The sequence below is a fragment of the Acomys russatus genome, chromosome 1 (genome assembly GCF_903995435.1).
Source record: "Acomys russatus chromosome 1, mAcoRus1.1, whole genome shotgun sequence".
NCBI lineage: Eukaryota > Metazoa > Chordata > Mammalia > Rodentia > Muridae > Acomys > Acomys russatus.
In genome coordinates this window covers 53,159,359-53,185,724 of record NC_067137.1, presented here as the reverse complement: position 1 = coordinate 53,185,724, position 26,366 = coordinate 53,159,359, and the positions used below count along the sequence as shown (strand labels likewise).

Sequence of the window (26,366 nt, the reverse complement as noted above, 5' to 3'; positions counted from 1 at the left end):
TTCTTTCAGGTCATTATTAGTTGGATGAGTTAGAGGTTTGGTGTTTAATTTTTGACCCTCTTTATATACTATAGATATTAACCCCCTGTCTGAGGTATAGCTGGCAAAGATTTTTCTCTTTCCTCTGGTGGTCCTTTGCTGAGCAAAAGCTTTTTCCTATGTCAAGCAAACCTCATTGTCACTCTTGCAATTATTTTGTGTGTGGTTGGTGTCCTTTTCTTTTCTTGTTTTTTCTTTTTTAAAAATATGTTTTATTAATTTATTCATATTACATCTTAATTCTTATCCCATCCCTTGTATCCTCCCATTCCTCCCTCCCTCCCATTTTCCCCTTACTCCCTTCCCCTATGACTGTGAGGGGGACGCTCTTCCCCCTGTACATGCTCATAGGGTATCAAGTCTCTTCTTGGTAGCCTGTTATCCTTCCTCTGAGTGCCACCAGGCCTCCCCATCCAGGGGATGTGGTCAAATATGGGGCACCAGAGTTCCTGTGAAAGTCAGTCCCCACTCTCCACTCAACTGTAGAGAATGTCCTGTCCATTGGCTAGATCTGGGTAGGGTTTGAAGTTTACTACATGTACTATCCTTGGCTGGTGCCATAGTTTGAGCAGGACCCCTGGGCCCAAATCTGCCTGTCATAATGTTCTTCTTGTAGGTTTCTAGGACAAGTGCTTGTCTGCTGTATTTCTCCAGCTACTTCAGAGTTTGGGGCTTATGTTAAGGATGTGATCCATGCTAAGCAAGCATCATCTTACCTACTGCCCTGCCTATCCAGGGCTGCCTCTAACTTACCATCCTGTAAATTAGGCTAACCAGTTTACATATTACTTTAATTACCTTTTGGTTGTGCAATTAAGATCCCACTAACTTAATTCTGGCCAATGAAAACTTGCTATGGCTTAGTATTACTTGGGTACTGAGTCATTAAATCACTCGTATTTGTACTAAATCAAAAGGAAGAAAATGTTGGGCTAAGTAAAATTTTTCTCTTAACAAAATGAGGACTAATATTCTCACAGGCCCGAGAAATGTACATTAAAATGTTGATTTTTTTATGAAAGCTGGAGGTAAGGCATAGGAATCTCACTGGCTCTTAATGAACAGCTAGCTAATGGTTTGTAAAGAGAAAACAAAGGAGCACACTCACCCCAGGAAGAGCAGTATGTAGAGCCACCCTGATTAGAGCAGAACCTAGCAGAACATTTTCGACTCATTTCAGTTGCAGCACAACACGGTAATTGTACATGAAGTACTGTTTAATAAATGGTTTTCTCCCTTTGGTGGATGTATTGAGAGAAAAGGGATTGCAATCATCATAACTATGATATTTATTTATAGTAATTTCAAAAGAATTCAATAAAATCTGGGCTCATGGTAATGGCATTGGAGATAGTGGGGAATTAACAAAACTTGATTACAAACCGAATGGAGATTTAAGGATAAGAGCAATCAAAGAACTTAGCAGGTTTTGGTCTGATGAGAGAGTGAAGATAGGAAAGGGCTGACACAAGCCAAAGGAAGGTTCAGGAAGAACTTTCCCTTGTTGACTCTGAGTTCCATCCATTGCCATATGACTGCTGTATTCTACTGTTATGTGTCTTTCTTTCTTCCTTCCTTCTTTCCTTCCTTCCTTTCTTTCTTTTTTTTTTTTTACTGAAAATCCATTTTTATACAATATATTCTAATTATGCTTTCTTCTCCTCAACTCCTCCCAGATCTTCCCCACTTCCACATTCACCCAAATTCACACCCTTTCTCACACTAGAAAACAAACAAGCATCTAAAAAGATAATAAAAGATAAAATGGAAACAAATCAGAATAAAACAAAATAAACAAGGGAAAAAAGAATCATAGAAAAAAGCACACGAAACACAAACAGATGCTTAGATACACACATTGACACACAGAGAAAACCCATAAAAGCAAAGTCAGAAACTATTAATATATAAGCAAAAGATCTGTATGATTAAAAAAAAAAATCCAGACAAAACACTGTGAGACAAAAAACTTTTAAAAATACCACTGAGTTTGTCTTGTGTTGGCCACATTGTGCTGGGCATGGACCTGCCCTTGATGGAGGTTTGTGTGCCCTCCCTCAAGACTCTGATTTTTAGATGGGTTTCAGTGCAAGACAAGGGAAGCATGAGCGGCTTCACACGTGAGCTTTGTACTCTTACGCTCTCATCAGTGACTAACTGCAGGGTCTTCAAAGACAGCTTCATAGATCTCTTTATAATTTACAGAAAGAAATTCTGCATCAGCAACAGCGAGAGCGAAATGATACGAGCTTCCGCGGCGTGTGCATGTTTTGCAGTGAGGAATTCCTTGGAAACAGGTCGGCCATTGTGCAAATTTCGTAAATTGTGTGGGCCAATGTCTGCCCTTTGTTAAAGGGTTTTCTACTTGTGTTGGAGCAAACCTCACCCTACATTGATCATAACTCGTCGCTGCCATTTTTGTGGTTGGTCTTCTTGGGTGTTTTCCGGGTTTTCATAGAACCTTACACTTGAGTATGTTCTAAAGCCCGTGGGTATGTCATGCCTTCGCAAAAGGCTTCATAAAATATCTTACTCCCTAGATTGCCTTAGATGGTTTATCTACTATATTATTTATCATAATTTATACTTTTTTCAAGCAGCTGCATTATCTTTTATTATTTGTTTGTTTGTTTCGTTGTTTGTTTTTGTTTTTTGTTTTTTGTTTTTTCCGAGACAGGGTTTCTCTTGTAGTCCTGACTGTCCTGGACTCGCTTTGTCAACCTCACAGAGTTCTGCCTGCCTCTGCCTCGCTAGTGCTGGGATTAAAGGTGCATGCCACCACATCCAGCCAGCTGCAGTATCTTTAAAAATAATAATAATGAATAAATAAAAATAATCGTTGATTATTTGGGACAAATGGTCAGGTGTTAAGATTTTGCTCCCTAAGTCAGCTGATTCAGATCAAGTAAAGACGAACCTTGTGAAGAGAGCTTGAGCAGCCCCTGCCAGGCAGGGTCAATAGTTACAGAGGCTAGGGATGTCTACTCCCATGCTGCCCCCTCAGCCAAGAGGCTGCTGGTGTGAAAGCTAGAGAGGATCTGCAGAGAAAGAAAGGGAGAAGGCCACCTAAGCTCACAGTTCCTGCCATTGTTTTGTCATTTTCCTTAAATAAGTATACTCTGAATTATTGTGAATTTCTAGGTTGATAGAACTAAGCCGTTTTGTTTGTGCTGCTTTCAGGGAGGGGCAGCTGCATGAGCTCATTCTATCATCATTGGGGTTGGGGGGGCAGTAGATGGTTCTCACACAGCCATACTTTTAACTTAATACCATTTGTCCAGACCATAGAGCTATAAAAAAAAAGATCTGACAGTGTCCACTGTGAAACCAGGAAAGGGGATGAGACCAGGAGAAGGGCAGAAAACTCTTTCTAAAATGTTCAGGGCAAAAATTGAGAAGATAAGTGTTTGAAACAATATTTTAAGTAAGCTTCAACTCTATCTAGAATGTTTTAATTATATGTTCATAATCATTACATGCCTTTAAGGACCATTGTGAATATGGAAAACTATAATAATTATGAAAACCAGAAGTTTCTCCATAGCTTTTAATTTGAAGTAAAACTGTGTGATTAATGATAAAATTAACATTCTAAAGAAGGTAAGAAGTTGAAACACTAGTTAAAATTGTTGTGCACTTAATTCAGTGGAAATTAAAAGCTAAATTGATGTGAAACTAATTTAAAGTAACAAGTTTAATGAATCATCTTGGCTGGTCTTAAAGAACTTAATAATCTGGGAGATAAAGCAGAAGGTGTCATCTTCAAGCAAACTACAGACACCCCCAGCCTTGCCAGCTGCTGCTGTGCTGGGAGAATGAGTGCAGAGGATTCCAGCCTCCCCTGGCCTTCTTCCCTCAGGTTCATAGGTTGAATTGCCCAATTTTGAATTAGCTAGTTAAACTACTTAGGTATCAATAAAATTTATAAAAGAATATGACTATGGCTCTTGGTTCGTATAGTTAGGAGGAGGAAAGTTCCACAAATAATACCTTTTGTAATCTGAGGATCCAAGAAAACTAGTGGCAAATTTAGTCCCATTCTGAAGACATGGCAACCCCAAGGACCAGTGCTGGTGACATCTCAGGGTCTTAAGGACAGAAGAAGATAAATAGATGTCCATTTCACTCTCCAAATCCTTAATGGATTGGGTCATGCCTCCTTACTTTGATGAGGGTACTTGTCTATATTCAGCTTTCTTATTTATGGACCAGTCTCTTCCATAAGCATCCTCACAAATAATGCCTTACTAGTTATATGGCCTTTCCTTAACCATGTAAGTGGACTTATAAATTAACCATCACAGTAATGGAAAGCGAAGCCCCTCCTTGATAGTTCTGCCTCTCTGTAGTGCCCTCCTTCCGGGCCTGGATGTCAACTGTGGAATCTCCAGGAACTCCTGGTCACATTGGGCCACTTTTAGGCAACCTAATCGAAACTAGAAGAACATAGTCTGATCACCAGAGCAGAGCCTGGAGCCATATGAAGCCTGTTGGTTCTTCAACAGCCTCTCTTCATACTGACCCTGCATCTACTCAACCCCTTCCAAGTCTGAAATGGACATGGAAACCTTGGGAAGAAAGCAGAGTGGCAAGGTGGGAAGATCTTTGAGCTTTCTCAGCTGACAAAGTGGCGCTCACACTGTGTGCTAACTTTCAACCCCTCAATTTCAAGATCTAGATAGGTGTGTGGCGGGCCCCCAGAAAGTTAGAAGAAGACTAGGCCTCAGGAACATATTCAGGGTGCACAGCAAACCCTAGAAAGAAGGGGGTCCCCCCATACCCTTGCAGCTCTTCAACCAACTGCTTGATCTGCGTCTGTCTCAAAACTTGTATGTTAGTACTAAACACCCTGAGTAGATCTGACTCAGGCCTGCTACTCTTGGAAACAACCTTAGGGTCAGGATGGCATGGGGCTTGACCCAGTGGAACCTATAAACAGGTCCCAAGAACAGTGCTGCCCCAACTCCCCCTGAGTCAACTCTTGTTAGACTCCAGGAGTCAGTGTTTACAGAGATTTGGGATACCTCTTACCTCACACATTCCTTGAACCAGCCACTGGCTTAGGGTTTCAAACCTTTGACGATGGGCCTTTAATCTGCAGAGATTGTGGAAGGAGGCTCCCATCTGTAAATTTAGTATAACTCATAGGAACCAGAGATCTTGGATATCTGTTAGCCAGCTGTTATTTCTGACTCCATCTCATCCTAAAAGCCTAAGGCATGTATAATGTGTTTTGGCCCTTCTCCTTGATTCTAAGGTCTCTGCCCTGCCCTAGTGTGGATTGAAAGGTAGGAAGTTTCCAGCTCAGTGCATCATACCACTGCCATCTATTCGCTCTCCCCACTTGCTGTAAGAAGTTCCCAGTCTTTTTCTACCTGGAGTCTTCTACAACATAGGCTCTGCCCTGCAGCCCATGCACAGGATATCCTGGGAAAACTCTGAGGGTCTGACCAGCAGTGTAAAGTACCCAAAAAGTACTTCAGTTGAAGTTGCAAGTTACCACTAAGCAGTTAGAGAAGATGGCTCATTAAGCACAGATTAATAAATGTGCCCCTTGTATCATAAACAGAAAAGGTAACAAACATTCATAAAAAGAAGGTTGTTTTATTTCTAATTTTTTAAAAAAATCCATTAACACTTTGAAGGAATAAAGTAAAGTATATAAAAGAAACATCTTGTGCAGCAGCTCTGCACAGCCTGACAGTGACATACGTACTCATGCGTCTCCTGAACTCTCACCTTTATTTCTGAGAAGTTCCTGTTACAATATATTACATACATAGGCTTCTTGTTATTTAAGTTATAGAAATTATAATTTTCAAGCCTGACTCACACTGTGATCCTACCATTTGGGCGGCAGAGGCAAGCAAATCACTGTGAGTTCAAGGCCCGCCAGGTCTACAAAGTGAATCCAGGACAGCCAGGGCTACACAGAGAAACCCTGTCCCATGGTGTGCAGGGAGGAGGAAGTTAGGAACTAATTAAGATTTTCATGTAACGCATACATAGCATAGAGTACTACTCAACTCTGTAAAAGAGTTTAGTCACATCAATGGGGATGGAATCTGGGAGGAATGTTATTGAAATGTGCCTTGCACAGGAACAGTTACTTCATGATCTCACTCATATGTGGAATCTGAGCAAAAGCTGAGGTTGTATGAGTTGAGAATAGAGTGCTGACTACCTATGCCTGGAAGAGTGATAGGAAAGGCAACGTTGATCGATATGTGTCGGTCATAGGAAATAACAGTAAGAGGTTTGGTGTGCTGTTGTTGCCCCATAGAGTGACTAGAGCTAGTGCTAATGTACTGTGTACCACGAAAAGCTAAAGAAAGTTTGAGTGGTCCATGTTAGAGCAGGTATGGCTTAAGCACTGAGTAATATCTATATGTCAAAATATCATACAGTCATCAATAAATATGCACATCATTATGTTTTTAACATAAGGTAGAAATAAACTTAAATTTAGAAATAAAGGTCCCTTTTGTGCATAAACGAGCCTACAAGCTGATAATTCTGCCTCCGGGTTACCATGAGGATGACAGAGATAGTTTGCCATCTGAGCAGTCACCCAAAACTCTAAAATGTTGGAGCATCATCAAAAAACCAAAAAGAAAGAAAGAAAATAGAACCTGATGCTCCTACAGATTTGAGCCACTCGGTTATCAGAAAGTGGACGTGTGGGTTTGTGTATTGTTTAGCATATCCATTCTAACAAGACTCAGGGGTTTATATCTGTATTTAGTACTTGCTTATTCTCTGGTTAGTTGTTATAAATGCTATTCCTAGACTGATTTGCTCTTGGATTACTTATAATAATAGAGATTGTTCATATGCCTTCGCAGATCTGTTCTGTTGAACCACATGGCCAGAGAGCATGCTTTCAATATTGGTTTGCCAGACAACATTGTGAACTGCGCTGAATTCCTATGCACTTTACAAAAGAAACTGGACAAGTAGGTGTTCTCTCACGAAGATTAATTTAATATTCGATGTGTCAGAATTTTTAAAAATCATTTTACTAAATTAATTTAGTTTAGAATTAAAGAAATAAGTTACTCATTTCTTACATTATGAGATTTTACATATTTTAGTATTATTTGCATTTTGTCTAGATTATGTTGCCTTCTAGTGAGGTTTTAAATTATTGCATTAAAATGACTTATGCGAAACACTTACCATATAAGTTATATCATAAAAATTTTACTTATCATCTATGTTGCTCACTTTTCTCGTTGCTGTAACCAAATACCTTGCAGGTCACAACTTAAGGAAGGACAGGGTTATCTTGGCATATAGTTCCCAGGGATGCCAACCAGTGTGGCAGGGAAGGTAATGCTGTAAGGTCACATTGCTTACTCAGTCTAAAAAGAGAGAGCAATCCTTGCTGCAGCTCCAGCTAAACAGCCAAGTTGGCCAATTTAGACTACTACAGAGCCAAGCAAACCATGCTTTCTACAAAGCCAAGTGGGTAAAGGGAGGAGGGGAGGGATGCATAGAATTCATATTACCTTTCTTCATTTTGTATAACCCAAATAAATAAATGTAAAATTAAAAATAAGGCTCTTGCAACAACTGTTCAAGAGATGTGTTTAGCAATGGCTATGTGTTTCTCTTAGTTTACAGTGTTTGTACTGTGAAAAGACCTTCAGAGACAAAAACACACTTAAAGATCACATGAGGAAAAAACAGCATCGTAGGATCAATCCAAAGAACAGGGAATATGACCGGTTTTATGTCATCAATTACTTGGTAAGTCTTGCTTTACATAGTTTAGAATTCGGTTACAATGCTGCAAACAAAATCTTTCTACAAGCCAAGTAATGCCGGAGTGATGAATGAGTCAGGACACAGGGGAAAAGGCAATGAGAAACACTATTAAGAAGTAGTTAGCAGTGGCTCACAAAGCGAATGTGACTCGTTGTCTTTGGATTGACAGATGTTTCCACAATAAAGATGACAAATGTATCTCTAGAATGCAATGCGATAGCAACTATGAAAAACAAACAATATTTCATTTTCTTCATACCATTCCCCATTTGTATTACCTGGCAGCTTGAAGCCAAAGGCTTGTGTATTCAGTTGTTAAAAACATTTATTGAACATTGGATGGCTAGGTACTACATAAGCTAATTCTTTAAAAGCAGTTTCTTTACTCTTCTCCCATCTCCCTAAATGATCCTTCCTTTGTCCTCAAAATAAAATGTGCATCTGTACCATTGTCTGCCAGCTTATTTTTGAGGTAAGTTTCAGAGAAACTGCTCCATTTTGCTAGGCAAATATTTTTTATTTGTTTGGTAGCCCATGCCAAGGATTTTAAATGTTTTAAATTACAGAGTCTCTCTCCTGTCTCCTGCCTGCTGTGAGTTCATCCTTTGGGGACAAGAAGAGGTACTCAGCTAGAGACAAACTCACTGGAGTTATTTAGAATCCTGGGAGGGGATGTGGGCAGACATAATGACTAGAGAACGGTACCAGGCCTGCCCGCAGCCCTCCAGCTTCTTAGCTGTGTATAACGAGGTATACTACCTATCCATAGGAACGGAGTAATTCGTTTTACAGAAAGATGAAAGCTCTGATTCAGGTGTTTTCTGAAGCAAGAGTTTTGTTTTATTTGTTTGTTTTTTCCCCTCTCAATACAAGTACATTAAAATCTAAACCTGTTGATTTGGAAAGGCTGAGTGAATATTATCAGCCACTTCATATGTGTTGGATAGAAAGCAGTATACAGGATCTGTGTTGGAAACCTCTGCCCTAACGTGCACTTTTTATGTTCTAACTTAGTCATAATGTGTTAGACTGAAATTCTCCTCAAGGAGTAAGTTTAGCATGTGCTTAAAGATTGATTCTGGGACCTTGCCAAGGTTTACTACAAATGTTTTACAACCAGCCAAAGGCAAAGGCATTATCTGAGTCCTTCCATCTTCTCTTAAAATCATTCAGTCATGACTTCCTAGAGGGAATGCTGCTTCAAGGCCCAGCCCACTCCAACAGGAAGTGGACTCCAGCACTGGCTGGAGTGTGCAGCTGCTGCAGTAAGCTAGGAAATAGTTCTTCCTTCCGGGGCCCTTTTCAACTAATGCACAAGAGCTGTGAGTTGGCAGGACGCAATAGAGCTGGAGTCTTTACCTAGAAGGAAGACTTCAAAGAGTCCGCACACTCATATTCTGCTGGAATGTTGTAAGTCACGCTAACTACCTCTTGATCCCTGAGCATCAAGTAGTGTGGCTGGCTGTCAAGCTGACAGTATTTATGAGTGCCAGCTGTCCCTAGGGTGAACATGATGGATGCACTAACCACAGATTTGCTGTAGCAGTTCATGCCTCAAGAGAAGGCAGTGGTCTTAGTAAATATGAAATGAAAATGAAAGGATATAATATTGGCATAAAGCCCATTTTAAAAATAACAGCAACTGGCAGAGATCTTTCTATGAGCCACGCACCATCACAGGTATTTATATACTGGATCATTTAACCACCCTCCCAGGACACAATTATATGAAAGCCTTCGTTATAGCTAAAGAAACTAGGGTGTAGTGATGTTCAGTTGTTTCCACACACTCACATAGCCAGGGTACATTAGTTATCCACTGCATCTGTTGGCTTTAGGTTGAGATAGTGCTGGTGCCTTCACTGTATTCTTTAGGCTGAGGTTTTTTGGGTTTTGTTTCTTTTTTTAACTAAATTTTTGTTTTGTTTTGTTTTGTTTTTGTTTTTTGAGTCAGGGTGTCTCTCTGTAGCCTTGGCTGTCCTGGACTCACTCTGTAGACCAGGCTGCCCTCGAATTCACAGTGATCCACCTGCCTCTACCTCCAGGTGCTAGGATTAAAGGTGTGCGTCACCACGCCCAGCAGGGTTTTTTTATTTTATATATATATATATATATATATATATATATACATTTATATTATTATTATACATATATGCAATAAATTACCTACAGCAATAATAACCGTGAAACAATCAAGAATTATATAAATGTTACATTTTTAGTGTTTTGGCTGTTTGTATTTGGCAACCTTGAAGAAAACATCTTTCCTATTTTGGTGTGTCTAAAATTCTGAGTGTAAATCAGTATCTATGATATCTCGTCATTATCAACTTAAAACAACTGTCTAGACCTAAAAAGTTCTTAACCCCTAAACAACTAAGCTTCATTGTAAAACTAAGCTACCTGGTCTTCAACTCCATCAGACACTTGAGAAGAAATAAAATTGATTACCTCTGTATATAGGGGGTACAGGTTAGTAGCTTCCCAAATGAGAGGATGACAGAGATAGTTTGCTTCCTGAGCAGTCACCCAAAACTCTAAGACGGTGGAGCATCATCTTCAGCTTCTGGCCCAGTATATCTGACAAGCATATTTGTAAGTCAGGAACTATTGAAGACTTGCTTACCCTGTGTTGGCAGGGTTTGACTGTCAACTCTGCCTGCATCAAAGCTTGCTCTTTTTTAAGCAGAATTCTGTCTGATAGAAATGAGGACATTTTCCTAAGTGGTTTCTTCGACACATTTGAAGCCATCTCCATAAGGAGGTTCTTTGATGCTCAGCATCCTCTTTGAGGTAGTCTGTGTGTTGCCAGGAGTTAACCTGTCTCACTGTCAATGAATCTTTAAAATAATAAAAGCATTTTAAAATGCCATATTCTGTAAGTCTCAGAGGTTGTTGAAGACCTTATCTGACTACTTTACCTTATGTTTCTATAGAGTGATATCTATCTGTTGCACCTAAGGTGGAAATTCTTGTGATAAAAATAGACTAGTAATTGATATGGCCATGATTTGATCAACTAACAACTTGTATAACTCATTTCTCCTAAACAGCCTACAGTAGCACTTTCAAAGTATTGGAAGTAAACCTTGCATTATAATGAGTTATATGGGTACAATACCTCATATTAGAGTAGAAATATATGTAGTGTGTATGATGAATAATCTTACATTTGAATTCTATACCACTGTTTCTAAAATTAAACTTAATTTTGCATCTATATACAAAATTCTATACCAGTGAATTAAAAATAACCCTGTGAGTGACAATTAAGGCATTAAGTTGAAGAATAGATTCACTAATCTATTTTTGTTCTATCTTCCCTATATAGTTAAATGTTTCCCCTTCCTTCTTTTCAACCTCTATCTCCAAACCTAAGAATAAAAGATTTTTAAAAAAAAGTGGAACACTTCACAAATTTGCATGTCATCTTTGCACAGGGCCCATGCTAATCTTCTCTGTATCAGTCCAATTTTAGTATATGTGCTGCCGAAGCGAGCATTAGGCTGAGTTTTTTTAAGAAGTGTTGATTTTGTGATGACCTATTCAAGACAACAGCAAAACCTGTTTTCTAGTAAGAAACCAGAGAGTAAAGCTGGCTTTAATCTGTGTGTTATGATTCTTACTAACAACCATAGCATTTTTAGACCAAGTATTGAAGTAAATGGTTAATAAATATAAAAATGATTAAGAAAAGATAAAATGGATTCTGATGCATTAGCATTTTTTAAAATGATACAAACACTTTTGAACATGACAAAAGAAAGCAACAAAGACCCTGAGATGTATGACTGCCCTGAATTAAAGAAGTCCAGATACTCAGCCTTAACAATATCTATGGGTGCTTAAAGAGTCTGGTAATAAGTAAAAATCATTATAACACTTAGGATATACATACAAGAGACTTTTACAAATAGTATTAATATATCATCAGAGAAAAATTAAAGCCAGTAATTTCTCAGTATCATTACAGTTTTATTTTAGACATGTTAATGAACTGTATTTAATGAGAATAAGTCATTATCATGAAGAATAAATTCCCTAAAATTTTGCCTAAGTGATACGTAATGATAAAAACCTTACTTTTTCCAAGTAAAAGCAAAAGAAGGAAAGACATCCATGGTTTATTCCTCACGGGACACAGGCAAATGATAAAGCTGTATTGGTAGTCTGTGCTCTGAATCCATTCTGTCTGTTTCATGCATTCCACATACTTGCGAGTGCCTTCCAGACAGCAGAAGACTAAGGCAAAAGGAACCATTTTTCAGATGGGGTAGCTGGTCAGATCTCTACTAGAGTTCAGAGACTGGAATAGGAGGCTGGTGTAAGCACACTTGATGAGAATCTTGTCCAAAATCAGCCTTCAACCTCCTCTGTGGGGTCTACAAACAGTAGTACAACCATCCACTGTGGAGCTTCTTGTTCCATTTCAAACCTTTCTTGCATCTCCAGGGCATCCTGGATATCCTGGCAAGATGCACTCTAGCAGTCACCAAAGATGGCAAAGCCAGGGACAGAGAGGCTGTTTTCAGCTCCCCTCCGAGCTGAGCATATTGACAAATGTTTTGCTTCTTCTTAGGTGAGATGATTTGCATCTTTAATAGCTTATGTTAGTTTTTGAACCTAACAGACTTGCAGACACATTGAAACTCCTTTGCACAGTCTGGATCATCTACCTCAAATCTTGCTTCTGCTCATCAGCGAGAGACGAGAGTAATTCTTAAGAGATGAGGTCTCTCTCTTAGTTTCACCATCAGATGTTCCAGCCTTGAGGACAACAAACTGCTTAATGTCACTGGCCTTCAGTCACATAGTCCTAAGGCACTCATGCCTCAAATGCAGAGTTTTGTAAAGAAAATTGTTGTTTTGGTTTTACTATTTGGTCTGTTCCATTTTATTTTATTTAGTCTTAAAATATACAAAGCTACATAGATGTAGGCTCCTCTAGCCTAAAGAGTTTTGCTATACTCCTGTAAATACTTAACATATAAAGATGTGTGTGTGTGTGTGTAGGGCGTACTGCTTGAAGATCTGTTCTCTTTTTTCTTCCATCCTCTCACTGCTCACAAGCCATCTGATGCAGAGGTTTGAGGGGGTGTTTTGAACATCTTTACAGACATGCCTTCCAAACTTTGTTTTTCTTCTGTTCTTAGCTTTTCTGACATGATTCATTAGCACAGTGTCTTAATTGGAAGTCATGAGCCTTGTTTTTTTCCATGTTTCCCCCTGTAGCTCTTGTCCCTAAGCAAAGTATTTTACAAAGTTTAGACCACTGTCAAGTGCATATTGTTAATCGCCTAATAGACTAATGAAAATAGATTTTCTTCTTGTTTTGGTAAATTTTAAAAGTTGCACTTTGAAGACAAATCAATACAGGTTATAGTGAACACTAAGAAAGCTGCTTGAGTTACAAAGTAGGAAAAAATCTGCTTTCCTTTGCCTCAAAGCATTTGCTTGAGCATCATATGCTCTTCTCACGTAGTAACATCGCAGATGGCCGCTCCCTGAATGTCCTGTAGCAGTAAACGTGTGGCCATAAACCCCAGCCCAGGGAGACCAAGGATGGCATGAAGTTCTTAATATATTACCAAAAATTGGTACAGAGATCCTGTTTACAGTGTTGAAACCAGACTTGGTGTCCTATAATGAGCTTCAGACACTTATGATGACTTTTGAAAGTGCATTATAGAGTTCAGATTAACTGTCTCTAATGACGGTGTGGTGGATTTCAGCATGTCTGAGTTTATGCTTTGGCTGATAAGTAATGACAGTTTCAAAGCCTCTCATTAAGCTGATGAATGATACATTTTTCTTGTTCCCTCTAAAGTGTAATGGTGCACATAGTTCTTTGTTTTAGTTAAATGAATCCCTTTATTTTAGGAGGAAGGCGTGTCCATAGCTGAGAAAATTTTGGTTGTAGTATTCCAGAAGAAAGGCACTGAGTGAAAAGGATGGCTGTGCTTACAGCTGGCCCGGCTGGGCTTGACCCAACCTGTATCAGCTCTTTGAGAAGATGTCCAGGGCCACGCCTCCATCAGCTTTGGTATATGTCTGCTTTGGCAGACTTGAGTGACAGAAGACATGTCATAAAGCAGAAAAACAGTTCAAAGAAGAAATAGAAATTACTAGACAAGGATAGACCACCCTAACTCCTTCTAGAGGGCTTTGCTGACACTGTGACTTGCCACACAAAGGCCCCTAAAAGTGGGACTTATCCACTGACTGTAAAAGACAAAAGGTTTGAATAGATATTGAATACCTATTCACACCCAGCATGCACTCCGTAGACGTCATTTAACTACCTCACAAGGTCTTTCTGAAGTAAGATCTAAACTGACCTTAAATTTTCACATTTTTCCAACCTGTTCTACAAAGTGAGTCCTGGACAGCCAATGCTACACAGAGAAACCCTATTTTTTTTTTTTTTTTCCTTTTTTTCAGTTACAATTTAAAAAAAAAAAAACTCGATAGGACCTACTATGGGCAGAATCAGAAAATGTAGCCAGGGACAAAGGCTGTGTCTCCTTGGACACTCAAGGGAGGAAGTGACGAGCAAATAAAAACACAAGCACGCACATAAAACAGTGCCCACGCCTCCACATCATGGAGGAATGTTAAGTAGCTTGGAATAGGAGTCTTGTTATTACTTTTTCATTGTTGAGTTATATACGTTTATGTAATGAATTTTAATCATTTTCACACCTCACTCCCCCTCTCCCCCCCACACACTCTTTGTCTCTCTATCACACACACACACACACACACACACACACACACACACACAGAACCCTTCTTCCTGTCAAGTCTCCCTATCTCATACCTTTCTTTTTGTGTTGAGTCTCTTGACTGAGCTTGGGGGATGGGGACCGGGAGTATTTACTGGAGCAAGGGTAACCTACCAGTGCCTACTACCGCTAAAGAAAGTTCACAGCTCCTCCTCCAACAACAGTTAATGGCCTCAGTAGGGGTGGGGTCCTCATGGGCCCCTCCATCAGGCATGATAAAATGCCGATGTTGTGCTAGGCTTGCACAGATGATCACAGCTACGATGAGGGTATAGCAAGAAGACAAGCCAGGCTGGAGCATCCTGAGGAAGAAAGGGGCAGCAGGCATAAGGATGCAGAAGGAGCCAGGGGAAGCCATGGGAATACAAAAATCATGGTCAGAACTCTGAACTGGGTTCAAACTATGAAGACACTGTGGCTGCTGTCTGAGGAACAGACAACAAGAGAACAAGAATGGAAACAGTCTGTACAAGAGTATCCAAGTTTCAGGCTGCGAGCAAAAATATACAGCTAAGAGTACAGCCCAAAAAATCACAGACCTCCTTAAAATGTTACTAGGTGTGTGTGTGTGTGTGTGTGTGTGTGTGTGTGTGTGTTGGTGGTGGTGGTGGTGGTGGTGGTGGTGGTAGTGGTGGTGGTGGTGGTTTTTTGGGACTTGGGGAGTTTATTGTTTTCAGGGTTTAGAGGTTTTATTTTTGGGTTGGGTTGGGTTGAGTTTTTTGGTTGGTTGTTATTTTGTTTTTTATTTTTGTTGTTGTTTTGAAACAAGGTTTCTCTGTGTAGCCTTGGCTGTCTTGGAACTTGCTCTGTAGACTAGACTATCCTTTATCCTCTAACTCATAGAGATTCGCCTGCCTCTGCCTCCCCAGTGCTGGGAGGTGTTGTTTTTGTTGGTGCTGTTTTGGTTTGTTTTTCCCCATATGTATATGGTGTACATGAGAGCTTGTGTGCATGCACATACATGCAGACACCTGAAGTTGATATTGAATGTCCTCCCCTTCACTTTCCACTTTATTGGAACGATTTCTCCCTGAACCCAGGATTCGCCGATTACGCTACTCTTGCTAGCCAGCTGGCCTCAGAGATCCCCTGTCCGCGCTTCCCAAGTGCAGGGATTACACGTGACCAACATGCCTCCCTGACATTTATGTAGGTTCTGGGGATCCAAAGTAAGGTTATCACACTTGTCGGCAAATACTTTATCCTCTGAGCCATTTCCTCAATCTCAGGTGGCTGCAGCTGTGGTGGTGGTTGTTACCATTCTGGGGCTAACTGTAACTTGACTGTGCTGTTCTCAAGTGTGAACTCTGTAGATAATAACATCGTTTTGCAATGTCAAAAGAGTGGACACGCTGCTGGGTGGTGTTTCAGAGTCTTTTCCGGGAGCTCTTGGTGGTTTTCGTTAAACAAAACAAAACAATACAGATCCTCAAGGGATTCTAATATATATCCAGGGTTGAAAAACAGTGATTTAAAATTAAGAGGGTGTGGGGGGTGGAAAGAAAGGCGTAATTAAAAAGCTACTGCTGTTTCTTTAGAAACAAATACATTTACTATTTGAGCTTTTAGCATTTCAGGATTTAGTCATCTCAATCATGGCAGTGAACTTTTAAATATATCTACCTTGTACTGCTTCAAAGCCATCTGAGTGGGTTTGTTTGAGTGGTGCTGATATTTAAGTTCTGTGTCTACTTCTCACTTTTTTCTCTCTCTCTCCTTACTCTGTCTAAACTCTCTGTTCTCCCTAAAAAGGAATTCGGGAAGTCATGGGAAGAGGTGCAGTCGGAAGATGATCGAGAGTTGCTGGACCTTCAGGAAGAGTAAGGCGTGTCACTGCTGCTGGTTAATTACAGTGTTGAAGAACAGGCAGACAGTTCTTTAATTTGGTCTATAATTAACATTCAAAAGAGAGAGAATAAAAGAAAGTCTCTTTGAGCCATGCATCCTTTCATGAAAATGGCAAGATTTTTAAATTAAAATAATTTTCACATAAAAATCCCTAAGGATACTTTTGGGTGAGATTGGTTTGGGGTTTTGTTTATTTGTTTTACCTTCTACTTTTTCAGGCAGAGAGCAGGACATACAAATACAGTAATTATGCTAAGAACATGAATATGTATTGTTAGCATCTTAGACAAAACCTGCTGAAAGTACAATAACAGTAAATCTAGAAATCTGATTAAGGCTTTCTGATTTCTTCATATTCCTTTCTACCCTACATAAAAATACCATCAAAGGGAATTTGGATAAAGAAAATAAATTCACACTTTGAATAATCATATGTCCTAATACAGTGTTCAACAGTCTATTATTTGATTCTTATGCCCATCCTTTGAAGTGGTACTGTTTGAGTCTGGTAGTGACGCTGTGGCACAGATAAGTTAGACAGCCTGTCTCAGATCCCAGTTAGAAACTGATGGCACCAAAAGAGAAGTCACATTCCATACATTCAGTGACAAGGATTTCCGCTTGTCTCTGTGCACCCATTTTCTACTTCTTCCTTAGTAATGAAAACCCTGGTAACTATCAGGGTGCTATATGCCATGTATATAAGAGACTTCCGCGGCCTTTCTTGTAGCTACGTGTGGCCATGGAACTGCACTTTAACTGCAGAGATTTCACTAAATGAAAGTATATTGCAGGGCCCAAAAACAGTATTTCCGTGCTATAGTATGCATAGCCCTGCTTCTTAAGTTACTTTCCTCATCAATACAACCTAAGTACCTGACAAGAGGCAACTGAAGAGAAGGCTTTGTTTGGGCTAATGGTTTTGTGGCAGGGCAGTCATGGACACCAGGGTTCCACCATTGCTGAGGAAGCTTACAACATAACTGTTCCCATCTTCAGATGAGCAAGCAGAGGCCTTGGGCCAGAACCTAAGCAGTTATAACCCTCTACCTGCCTCCATGGCCCTCAGTTGGCCAACTAGGTCCCACATCTAAAAGGTCCCACAACTCCAAAAACAGCTTAAACTGAGTCTGTGAGCTAACAGACATGGGTGCTGGGAACCAGACTCAAATCTTCTATGAAAGCAGTACATGCTCTGAACCACTGAGCCATCTCCTCAGCCCAGTAGTTACTGCTTTTCAGTCAGAAATTGAGTTGATCTTCAAAGTTATAGCAGATAACTTCTAACATAACAAAGTTATAGATTTTTAATGTGCCATGAGAAATTCTCCCTTGTTCTAATTTAAATGTGTATTTCCTTATCATCACAATTCTTCCCTACTGGCAGTGTTTCTATCTGGATAACAGGAGGAAGTTGTGAAGGTCTCAAGACATAAATGTATAGAATTAGAGGAAGTAGTAAAAAGTATCCTGTATGCATTTTTGAAGACTCACTTGTTTGTGTGTGTGTGCACACTTATGTTTGTGGATGGGTATAACTGCATGAGCTCGGAGGCCAGAATAGAGCACTGGGTAGCTGCCTCTGTTACTCAGGCAGGCTTCTCCGTGAACCCGGGGCTGTGTTTTCTAGGCTACATTGAAATTCAGCAAGCTCAAGTGATTCTCCTATCTGTACCTCCTTCAAAGATGGGGTTACAGGCATATGTGGGAACTCTGTTCTACATGGGGATCTCAGCTCTAGTCCACACGATTGTGAGTCAGTCACGCCACCTCTAAGCCACCTCTCCAGCTCCAGTCTGCCTTCCGAGTTACCATGAGATATACCATTTCCCCATTTAAAATAATCAGTGTTTCACTCTTGAAGTATGTGTAGACTGTGTAAAACTCTGCCGTCCACCACGGGGAAGCCTAGTCCCAGCATCTCAGCTTACATCTTGTGCACTTAGTGCTCCAAGCTAATGGAGAGCATCCTGTCTCTTGATAGGGGGCCTTTTTGAGTTAAACTCCAGAAAATATCACACCACTTCCAGTCTCAAGTCACTGTTCAAAAGATGGCAAACAAGGAAAGTGGGGCAGCACCTACTGGTTGTTTCTAGTCAACTCATGCTTGGAATTTCAGACATTGTATCTGAAAGTCATAAAGGGATGTAACAGTTTTTACCAAAATGTCAGACTCAAAGATTGGTGTGGTTTGCTAGGAAAGAGACACCAGTGTGGTATCGCCATGTTGTCCATCTCTAGGAAACGATGACCATGTTTTCTGTCTTCTGTTTTAACCTAGTGACTGGTCCGATTGGCAGGAGTACCCTGTCTCTGCTGTCTGTCTATTTTGTGAAAAGCAAGAGGAGACAGTAGATAAATTGTATGTGCACATGAAGGTGAGTGCGTTTATCTTTGTTTGATTTGTTTTGTTTTGACAGTGTGGAGCTGCGGGTCTTTGCATCCTCGTTTACTCACTGTGATGGTTTCTGTTTGTTGTGGAATTGATGGAACCTGAACTAGCCTAGGAGAGGAGCCTCTGAGCATGTGTGAGGGCCTTCCTTGATGAGGTACATTTAGGTAGCTCACTACCCTAAATATGGACAGCACCACTCCATACACTGGGTCCAGAACAGTCAGGAGAAAGAACTGAGCAGCCGTATTTGTCACTCTCAGCTTCGTCCTTTCTCCTTGAAGGTTTGCTGTGGTGTTACTGTTGTTTTTGTTATGTGTCCTTGTTGTTTGTCAAGGTATATTAAATCTCAGTGTGGAAACAGGCAAGAAACAAAAACACACATCCTCTAGTCATTACTCCATCCCTGAAAGTGCACTGGACAAAGAAGAGACAGGCCAGGCCCATTGAGGAGAAGGGAGCATGGTGCAGTATGGAGGACGGTCGGTTGGACCTGAGCTGGCTGCTAGCTTAGATGCCACAGGTCTCTGCCTCCACTCTTGAGGTGCTTCCCTCATAATTCTAGCCCAGGACTTCAGAGATCTGCAGCCACAGTGACATTATCCAAATGTAGTGGCTTCTGGGGTCTTTTTTCCTATTGTTCCTATATTTTTGACTAGGATAGAAAGAACAGAGGACCAGAGGACTTGCTATTTGCAAAGGTCCAAAGAGGAACTGGACATAGTGTGAGCTTAGAGCCACTTTAGCAACCAGAGACGAGAAAGAAGAAATGTGGAGCAGTCCTGGTCTGCTTTCCCCTCTGAGTGTCATGTTTATATTAAGGTGAAGCTTGAAGCTAGTGATTCTGAAACTTTCTTCACTGCAGTGTATCCAAAAGATGCTCCCTATGTGTTGCTCTGCCCCTTGGCTGGATGCTGGGGTAAAAAAAAGAATATCTACTCAAATATGACCATATCACAACAACTCGGGGATAATGATAATAATAATGGAATAGTTCAGCCGGGTGTGGTGGCACAGGCCTTTAATCCCAGAACTCAGGAGGCACTGGTTGGAGGATTTCTGTGAATTTGAGGCCAAAGCCAGAGCTATTACACAGAGAAACCCTGTCTCGAAAAACTAATAATAACAACAACAGTAGTAGTAGTAGTAGTAGTAGTAGTAGTAATAATTGAGGAGCTCTGACATTCTCCCCCTGTCTTCTCAGCTATGTCTCTCTATAGTTGTCATCTCTTTTTCATTCACCTTCACTCCTCCTCATTCAGAAGTGCTGTTCTGAGTTTAACACAGTAAGGACCTAGAGAGAGCTAGGAACACGATGGGCACATATTCTTATGAATCTGTATGTCTATGATACGCTGCTAATAGCATAGATATATGGAGATTTATAGATATATCATTGTATAGGAATGACCTTGGTATCCCCACAAGGGTCACTGATGCTGCTCAGTTACTCTTCGTGGTAGCATGTCATGAACTCCTGGCCATCCTGCATCCAGTGGTGCTGCACAAAATGCTGCCACAGGAAACTGGATGATTTTTCTGTGAGGTGGTAAGTTTGAACATTTACAAGGACAACTGGAGAAAGGAGAAAGCAGAAAGCAGAATACATACGTCTCTGTATTGTGGCAGTCTAAAGAAAGCATGGCTGATGAGAAGATGGAAGTGAAGAAAAACCTTGGCTGAAAAATAAGCCCCATGCTATATGTTGTTTATTGTATATATGTGAATAATATAAATGTATATGTAAACATTAATTAATTTAGAAAACAACAACTAAATAAATAAGTAAGCCCCACAAACTTGACTGTGTAAAATACCACTTGCTGTAGTCAAGATGCCCTGCGTACTACAATCTACAATCACAATTTACCACACACTTTTATCAGGGTAGATATTTCAGACATGATAAAAGCTGCATCAATAAGCTGTAACTAATTAAAGCATTTTAACTGATTGATGCCTTGGACTGTGCTTTAAAGAACTGCTGACCATGGAGGGAGGTAGTTAGAATTAGAAGGTTTCAGAAGCAGAAGATGTTGAACTCAGAAGAAGTGCTACTTCTAACATATTCAAGCCCCAGTGAATCAGATGTCTGTTTATAGCTTTAGCCTGAAAGATGAAATAATTCATATGCTTACAAATATATTCCTTCCCTTTTTCAGGACACACATGAGTTTGATCTCCTCAGAATAAAGTCAGAACATGGTAAGTTTGGTTGGGATGTTGTTTTCCATGACACTGCGCTTTTATGACCCATCCTGTCAGGGAGGCCCTGTGTCCTTTAGCTGTGACTGAGGGCTGCAGGCACATGCTCCATCTCTGTGCGGACATTCCTGTGAGAACTCACTGGAGCAGTGGTTCTCAGCTGTTCTGAACTATAATGTTCAAATGTTTATTTTTTCATAATTCCACATACTTTCTTCTCTTCTACATATATGAGTGCTTAATAAAATTCAAGAAGAAGCCAACAGAAAGAGCACAGGTGCTTTGAGGCTTAGGATATTTTTAATTATAATTTATTTATTTGTTTTGTTTTTGAGATAGGGATTCATTCACTATGCAGCTCTGGCTGACCTAGGACTTGCTATGTAGATCAGGCCAGCTTCAAACGCACAAAGATCTGCCTGCCTTTGCTTTCTGAGTACTGCGATCAAAGGCATGCACTACCACACCCAGAGAAGAGCTCAGATTCTTGAAGTCAGACTACAGTGTTGTTCCGGCTCCCGCACTTACTGTGTATATGACACTAGGCCTCAGGGCATAAAATGGGGAACCGTGTGTTCAAAAATACATGTTGCAGTGCTTTGCAGGGCTTGGCAGAATAGCTACTCTTGGTTATTACAGATGTGATCAACTATACCACTCTCAGGGTGACTGCCATGTTAGAAATGTTGAGGCATTTGCTAATTTCCTAGTGGATCTAATATATTGAAAAGCTCCTGTCTCCCTTTTCAGTACACTGACTACTTCCCTGGGCTCCTGGATATGACGTTGCTTTGCTGCTATATAGACATGCATATATGTTGCACTAATTGGTTTATTAGTCAAGACCATAGGCTGCAGAACCACCAGCCTGGTGTGAGATTGTGGCTCCACCATTTCCCAAGCTGTGAAAGCTTGAACAGTTTCCTACTGAGTAATGTTATTATAATGATTCTACCCGTGCGATGACGTTTGGAAGATTAAAAAGTGGTTAGCATAGGCTGCAACATATAAGCCCTGTATTGGTGTCCATTCTGATTGTCCCATGTTTCCAAGTTGGTTAATTAGGATAAGTGTCTCTTGTAAGATATTATAACAATCTTCACCAACCCCACATCTGACAAAGGTCTAATATCCAAAATATATAAAGAACTCAAGAAATTAAGCACCACCAAACCAAATAACCCAATTGAGAAATGGGGCTTGGAACTAAACAGAGAATTCTCAAAAGAGGGATATCAAATGGCTGAGAAACACTTAAAGAAATGCTCAACCTCCTTAGTCATCAGGGAAATGCAAGTCAAAACAACTCTGAGATTCCATCTTACACCCATCAGAATGGCTAAGATCAAAAATTCAAGCGACACCACATGTTGGCGAGGATGTGGGGAGAGAGGAACACTCCTTCATTGCTGGTGGGAATGCAAACTAGTACAGCCACTTTGGAAATGTATCTGGTGCTATCTCAAAAAACTGGGAATAGGGCTTCCTCAAGACCCAGCTATTCCACTCCTTGGAATATACCCAGAAGATGCTCCAGCACACAAGAAAATTTGCTCAACCGTGTTCATAGCAGCCTAATTCATAATAGCCAGAACATGGAAACAGCCTAAGTGTCCCTCAGTAGAAGAATGGATAAAGAAACTGTGGTACATTTACACTATGGAATACTACTCAGCTATTAAAAACAAGGAATTCCCGAAATTTGTGGATAAATGGATTGAGCTAAAAATGATCATAATGAGTGAGTTAACCCAGAAGCAGAAAGACTCAAATGGTATATACTCACTTATATCTGCATACTAGCCCAAGGGGCATGTCCCACGAAAGCCTTCACTTACCAGGAAACTGGGACAGAGGGGAGGACATCCTATTGGGACTCTAGATGAGAGAAGCATGGGAGAATAGCAAAATAGAAGGATCCAGAGGGTCCTAGAAACCTACAAGTAGAACATTATGATAGGCAGATTTGGGCCCAGGGGTCCCGCTCAAACTAAGGCACCAGCCAAGGACAATACAGGCGGTAAACTTTAAGCCCCTACCCAGATCTAGCCAATGGTCAGAACATTCTCCACAGTTGAGTGGAGAGTGGGATATGACTTTCTCACGTACTCTGGTGCCTCACATTTGACCATGTCCCCTGGAGGGGGAGACCTGGTGGCACTCAGAGGAAGGACAGCAGGTTACCAAGAAGAGACTTGATACCCTATGAGCATATACAGGGAGAGGTAATCCCCCTCAGGAACAGTCATAGGGGAGGGGAATAAGGGGAAAATGGGAGGGAGGGAAGAATGGGAGGATACAAGGGATGGGATAACCATTGAGGTGTAACAAGAATAAATTAATTAAAAAAATTTTTAAAAAGATATTATAACAAAACATTTTTAATGTTTTCAACATAAAAATGTTAAGTATTGTGCAAATATAGATCTTAAGACATTACATGATAGCACACAAATATTTAAGTTTTATATACAGTTTAAAATGAATTTAAATTTTTTTAAGGAAATAAATTAATGACAATACAGAAATAATGCTGAAAGTTGTCTAATGATTTTCAGGATTGAATTTCTATCAGCAAGTGAAGCTGGTCAATTTCATTCGAAGGCAAGTTCACCAATGCAGGTGCTACAGCTGCCATGTGAAGTTCAAATCCAAAACAGACTTAAGGACTCACATGGAAGAAGCTAAACACACCTCACTACTTCCTGACAGAAAGACGTGGGATCAACTGCAGTAAGTCTAGCTGAGCTGAAATGAACCTCTGTGCTCCACCCTCATTTTTGTGTCCCTTTATTTAACTTCTTTAAATGTATCCAAACATATGAACCCACCTACAGGTTATAAATTCATGTTCTTACATATAAAGTTGTACATTTTATAAAGCTTATATAACTTATAAACACATGAAATCATTTTGGATTTTCAGTTGGCTAGTCATGCGTTGCTTGGTATAGAAGTAGATACGGGCTTTGTAATTATATTTTACTAGCAAAATATTTCAAGCACCTTTATATATCTGATGCTTTTCTATTCCATCCTTTTTAATGGCTGCCAGATGTCCCATGGGGTAGTATACCCTTATTATGTCATTTATTTTTTTGCTATTATAAGTAGTAATAAAATGAATAGCTATATGCCTGTATTTGTGTGCTTATCTAAGTGTATCATTCAGATAAAAAATTAGTATGTCAGTGACATGCATATCATAGAGCTTATGGCGGACATTTTCCATATTGACACTTCAAAACATATGGACTTTTTAAAATAAGTGATGTCAGACTTCCCAAATACCATGCCGTCTGTGATGGTTCTCACATCATTCTTGTTAACTTCAGGGGAAGGAGTGGGATGCTAGCTACCTAAACATTCAACAGCCTCAGAGGATATTAAGTTGGGTCTCTAATTAGAACTCTAGCAAAACAGAAACGAACAAACAAAACTCTAGTTTTCCTTGTTTGGAAAACTTCCAACTTATGAGGGCCAAAGTCGGCCCTCTGTTGAACTGGTGCCTTGTCCTTAGTTCTTATAGAGATCAGAGACGAATGAACCAATAATATGTTTTTGTTGGCTATTTGAAATTTTTACTTTTGGGGGAAAAAAACTATTTTGGCCCTGGTTAACACTTTGGAAGGACTTGACTTTGAGTAAATGAAGGAGGTGATGTTTTTAGCTAATAACAGAACTGAGCAAGATGCCTGTCCCGATCGTGTTTCTTATCATGACAGATGAGTGGCCCACTAGCAAGACTGGATACCAGGAGGCTAATATCAGACAGACAGGATGGGTCAGAGGAAAAACAACAGAGTTGTCCACAGCACAGCCGCCGCAGCTGTGAAAGTGTCACTGAGGGGACACAGTAAAACTGGCATCGTGTGCACCCAGCTGCTTAGATGTCTTTCAGGAACTTTACTGATTTGGTTATTCGGTGTACCTGTCCTTGTTTGCAGGTATTATTTCCCCACCTACGAGAACGACACTCTCCTGTGTACACTGTCCGACAGTGAAAATGACTTAACAGATGAAAAGCAAATGGAAAATGTTCCCATCATCAGTGAAGACACATCCAAGCTGTGCGCTTTGAAACAGAGCAGTGTTTTAAACCAATTGCTACTCCAGGAATCCTTAGAAAACTAGGAGAAACTGCTGCAGACACAATGTCACATGGTTTTCTCCTGTGATGCAGAAAGAAAAGAGGACTTCAGATTTCATCATCAATACAGCATTATTCATTGGTGAAATCATGGTTGTTGTTCTTAATGAAATTTTTTTCAAGAAATGAAGAAAAATACAATGTGTCATTTTTATATTTGGACTGGAAAATTTTATTATATGGTTATCTTAAATAATTTCATTTCATAAACTTGTGATTATGCACAGTAAGGGGAATGCAAAAGTCACAAATGAGCATTCAAATGTATAAACCTGATTTTAACCACTAGTTTTAGCCTCCTTCCCACAGGCATCTGTCACCCATCAAGTCACAAGTTTCAATGTGATTTCTATACTAAATTGGTAACCTATGAATGTATGATTAAAAGACTCACAGAGACAAAGAAAGATGGTCAAAGCTAAGGATGATGAACAAATTAGACTATTTAAAAATAATTCAAACGATTGTATTATAATGTTACTGTTTTCTGTTTCCAGTCCCATAGAAATGGACACAGTGTAATTATGCTCACTCTTCCCCAAAATATATATGTGCTTATTTGTGTGTTTTCCATACTATAATAGCAATAGTAACAAAGACAAGGACCACTGTCCATGAACGTAACTGCAGTGGCATTACAACACCGAATAAAGTTAAATGGAACTTTTCCGTGTCATTTTCAGGTTTCCCAAGTGCTCTCAAAAATGTCTTCTTACAGTAGTATCAGCCGTGAGACATGTAATATATGACCTCTTACAAGATGCACTCAAGGAAACAAAAATCACTTTTGTGGGTTTCTACCAGAAATGAATAGCCTGGATAACATAATCACCATTCAAACCTAAGTTAACTGACAATCTACAAAATAATTGGCCTTTGCTCTTATAAAAAATGTCAAGATCATAAGAAACAAAAGCTAAAATGCTATTCCACATTTAATGGTAGGTGGATGTGGGACCAGGAAATGAGTGTCTGCCTTCCCGTGAAAGGCTGTGGAACTGTGGGAAATGTTTGGCAGGCTTCTGTAAACAGTATGGTATTTGCCTTAGTTACTTTTCTTGCTGTGACCAAAGCCTGACAAAAGGCGAATTAAGGAAAGAGGGACTTGTTTTGGCTCATGGTTTTGGGGGAAGAGCTCATGAGGTGGAGAAAGCACAGCAGGAACAGCAGGAGGTGG

At 40.0% G+C, this 26,366-nt stretch overlaps 1 protein-coding gene and 1 non-coding gene across 2 annotated transcripts in view; one reads left to right on the top strand and one right to left on the bottom strand.

Annotated features, from left to right (window-relative positions):
* Positions 1–25,726, top strand: part of Znf277 (zinc finger protein 277) — a 122,101-nt gene extending 96,375 nt beyond the window's left edge. Inside the window, exons 5-12 of the mRNA XM_051145116.1 lie at positions 2,245–2,336; positions 6,885–6,995; positions 7,659–7,791; positions 16,347–16,414; positions 18,724–18,820; positions 20,997–21,039; positions 23,598–23,772; positions 24,987–25,726. Of these exons, the coding sequence (XP_051001073.1) occupies positions 2,245–2,336; positions 6,885–6,995; positions 7,659–7,791; positions 16,347–16,414; positions 18,724–18,820; positions 20,997–21,039; positions 23,598–23,772; positions 24,987–25,173 (906 nt within the window). The 3' untranslated portion in view covers positions 25,174–25,726. The remainder of the gene's footprint in view (positions 1–2,244; positions 2,337–6,884; positions 6,996–7,658; positions 7,792–16,346; positions 16,415–18,723; positions 18,821–20,996; positions 21,040–23,597; positions 23,773–24,986) is intronic.
* Positions 11,205–11,311, bottom strand: LOC127196838 (U6 spliceosomal RNA). The gene has a single exon (XR_007831557.1). It is a non-coding gene; the product is annotated as a U6 spliceosomal RNA (small nuclear RNA).
* Positions 25,727–26,366: the final 640 nt, after the last annotated feature.